We start from the raw sequence: 3,531 nt of genomic DNA, 5'->3' as shown, positions 1-3,531 counted from the left end.
ACTTTGTGGATAAAGGAATCCTCCACACCATAACTTTCAGCCTCTCTCAGGGGACAAGGGTGTCACATAGAATGTGCAAAACAGATTCTTTAGGATTTCTGATTTCTGTCTAGAGACAACCAATTCGAAGACAGGGTATTCTAGCCCATTCTGGAAGTTTAGGTGGGTTTTAATGCAAAAAGAAAAAGAAAGGAAGGAAGGAAGGGAGAGAGGGAGGAAGGGAGAACTGGAGAGAACTTTTTCTGGTTGAAGGTGGGGCAGCGTACATTATTGATAAGGGTGTCATCATCCTTGAAGCTCTTGTTAGCCCTCTGCTGCCTTCGGCTGTTGCAAACAATGAGAGAGTATTTCTTCATAAGAAGCATGGAGAGGGTTTATCCAGTTATCTTGGCATGGTTCACATTAATGAAATGGTGACTTTAAATCAATTTTCTGTTTTTCTTTGTGATCTATGAGAGCACCCTCAGTGGGTATGTTTGCATGTATTATTTGGATAAAAATATATATTTGTCTATTCTTTAGGAATTGGAATGAAACCTCAAAATATAATTTGTCTTACTATAACAACTACATCAACCTTAAATAGTCATATGAATAAATATTGCTTAGGAAAACTATAAAAATAGTGTGTTTTCATAAATACATTCCTTTCCAGTTAAATAAGTCCCAAGCTGTCTGAACTATAAAGGGATGTATGTGGGTGTGTGTGCACATGTGTGTGATTTTTTTGCAGTTTATGGATGTAAGGGACTGTCTCTCAAGTATGTGCTAGAGAGCTAGGAGCTCAGAATTTAGTCTGTGCGGCTGACCTTACATTTTCTTCTGGAAGCTACTTAAGCTTGGTGTGATCAGTATCATTCTTTTCATATTTTCCTCAGTAATTCTGATTTTAAAAATACAAAATACAAGAAAACCCCAAATTCCTAACTTTCTAGTTCCAAGGTATCTGGGGGTGGGGTGGGGTGTCTTATTTGTTGAACACCCTTTGAGGCAGTGCTGACGGTATCATTCTGAAGAGTGACAGTGAAGTGACAATGTTTTCCTTCTTCTCAAAGAGCCACTCCCAGGTAACCTGACCTTGCCTCACTTGTTACTTTGAGGTGACCCAGAACTGGTAAAGCCAGAAGCACAGGTGCCACTTGCAGTGTCACAGAGTCAGGAGCGAAGCAAAATAGAAGTGCCTTTACTCTGGTTTCTTTCTATCCTTTCTGCTTCCTGCACATGTCACTTTTTTTCCTTCATTCTTCCTTTCCTCTCTTGTCACTTTGTCCCCTTTCATTTGGAAAAATAAAGCGTTCAATTGACCATCCACTTATCCACCTACCACCCTGTATTTCTTCTTTATCTCCAAACAACCTCCCAAAATTATTGGCCTTTCCATACTCCCTCACTGTCTTCATCACCTTCTCTGGAAACTCCTGTAATCTGAATGCCACCCATCACTCCACTAATAGGACATGTGGTCTCCTTTTAGTCAAGTCCAAAGACTCTCTTCATTTTTCATTTTCCTGAAACCTCTGCAACACTTGGTAATTTTGGCGAGACTTTCTTTCCTGAATCTCTTTTCTCTGTAGGATTCGTCACTAGCCCTCTTTTTTTCATAACTGTGGGTTAGTAGGGTGCCTTAAGAAGGTTGTATATAAATATCAAATATCAAATCTCTATGATGTACACCTGAGGCTAATAGGATATTGTATGTCAACTATTCTTCAATTAAAAAATAAAATAATTTAAAAAATTTGTCATATTACCTAAAAGCCAAAAAAAAAAAAAAAATACAGGTGACCATACAATTGTTCATCCAGATCAAGATATCCTTGAGAATTAAAAGGTGCTCAATGACAACAGGCACAAACGGAGATCATCCTAGCCAAGCAGAGACATCTGGTCACCCTCTCCTTAAGGTTCCAGGGAGGAGGAAGTAGAGAGGAGCTCAGGGCAGGATACGAATGAGCAGAGATCAAAGAGCTTTTGTAAAGCTGTCTTAGAGTTGCTTAGCTTAGCAGAAGTGCTTAGGATCTCAAGTTAAAAATTCAGCTTCACATTCATGAAAGGATCCAGTTACCTAAGGAGAAGTGTCAGAGCAAGATTAGGGGAGAAAAGATGGGTGAGGAGAGAGGTCTAGGGAGGAAAAGGCAGAGCTGGCTGGACCAGGTCCTGTGGTATTCCGTGGGTTCCAATCACAGAGTCTGCCCATATAGGTAAAGATGAACTTGGTGCTGAAACCGCTTCCAGGCTCTTCTCAGCCTAGGATTTCCCAAGATCAGTAGCACTGAGTGGCCAGCTGGGTAGGCAGCCACGATGATTTTGCACAAAATATTCCAGGAACTGTTGACAGCAAAGATGTTGGACATAGCAAGAAATAGAGCAACTGCATTGAAAGTGTAGAGGATGAGAAAGTAGCTGATAGCTTTGATGGCCCCCATGTGAGCTTCCATGCTGGGGTCTCTGAAGCCAGTGGCATTGCTTTCCATGTGTAGGATGTGTCTCTTGAGAGAGATGATCAGCAGGGTGGCTGCAAGGATGAACATGATCAGAGGAATGAGGATCCCCAGGTAATAGAGAAGAAGCAGGTTGAAGACATTGGTCTCAGTGAAGTACTTCTCAGTGGAGTTGGAGGAGGGCATAGGAATGGAACTATTCACGTACACATTGAAGATATCTTTAAAGAAGGGAAAGCTGAAGCATACGGAGATGAACAGTGACAGCCTCAGAAGCCAAGGCATCAGCACCATGATTTTCCTCTTCATCATGGAGAACAAAGGGTGAGTAAAGTTTGCAATTCTAAGACAATAGAAGACATTGAGCCAGGCAGCAAGCCAGAGGTTGGAATAGTTCAGAAACATGATGATGACTTTGAAAAGTATATACACTGTGTTTTGTTTATAAATGACCTGGAATAGTAGACTGTAAGTATTCTCTAGCATTATCCAAATTTGTAGCAAGAGCCTGGAAAAGCTCAGCATCAAGAGAATGCAGTCACCAACAGGGAGTCTTTTGCCTCTGGCCCACTCGGCCCCATGGATGGCTGTGATGAAGCCGTTCCCAATGATGCCAGTGATGCACTCTAATCCGGAGGCTACCAAGGTGAAGACAGTTTTAAACCTGGACATGTCTTTATCTGTGGCATCTGTGATCACCATCGCCATTCTCTTTGACCCTGACTTTCAGATGTCCATGCCGAGAACTGGTACTTGCTCTGCATTCTTCTGGCCGTTGCTCAATGTTATTATAATCTTTTTTCCCCCAGTTAATGGTTTATTTCCAATTTTTCTTCATTAGCTTGTCACATGACTACAAGTTAGAGGCTTGAAATGCAAATGATGACAGGATCTGGTTACTGGCTATCTCCATTTTTCATACTCATTTGTCTTGGGCTTTCAGGAGCTCATTGGAAAAAATTTGAGACAGGTTCCTATCCCAGCACCTTCCTAACTTATTTACTTTAAGTCCATATTCACCTAACAGGGCAAGAGTCCCAGGTTAGGAATCTTAGTGTCCTCCTGGCCTTTCTGCTTGTCTCATAAGACC

The 3,531-nt window shown here is 41.5% G+C and overlaps 1 protein-coding gene across 1 annotated transcript; it reads right to left on the bottom strand.

Annotated features, from left to right (window-relative positions):
• Positions 1-2,180: 2,180 nt before the first annotated feature.
• TAS2R40 (taste 2 receptor member 40) lies at positions 2,181-3,149 on the bottom strand. Its single transcript, XM_058569652.1, has one exon. The coding sequence runs from the start codon at positions 3,147-3,149 to the stop codon at positions 2,181-2,183; it is 969 nt and encodes a 322-aa protein (XP_058425635.1).
• Positions 3,150-3,531: the final 382 nt, after the last annotated feature.

The sequence above is a fragment of the Diceros bicornis genome, chromosome 3, assembly GCF_020826845.1.
Source record: "Diceros bicornis minor isolate mBicDic1 chromosome 3, mDicBic1.mat.cur, whole genome shotgun sequence".
NCBI classification, from domain to species: domain Eukaryota; kingdom Metazoa; phylum Chordata; class Mammalia; order Perissodactyla; family Rhinocerotidae; genus Diceros; species Diceros bicornis.
The sequence above is the reverse complement of the archived record's forward strand: the minus strand, read 5'-3'. Positions and strand labels throughout refer to the sequence as shown.

What these genes read in the sequence shown, in the direction of transcription:
- TAS2R40 (XM_058569652.1), bottom strand. Translation starts at nt 3,149, where the DNA reads ATGGCGATGGTGATCACAGATGCCACAGATAAAGACATGTCCAGGTTT.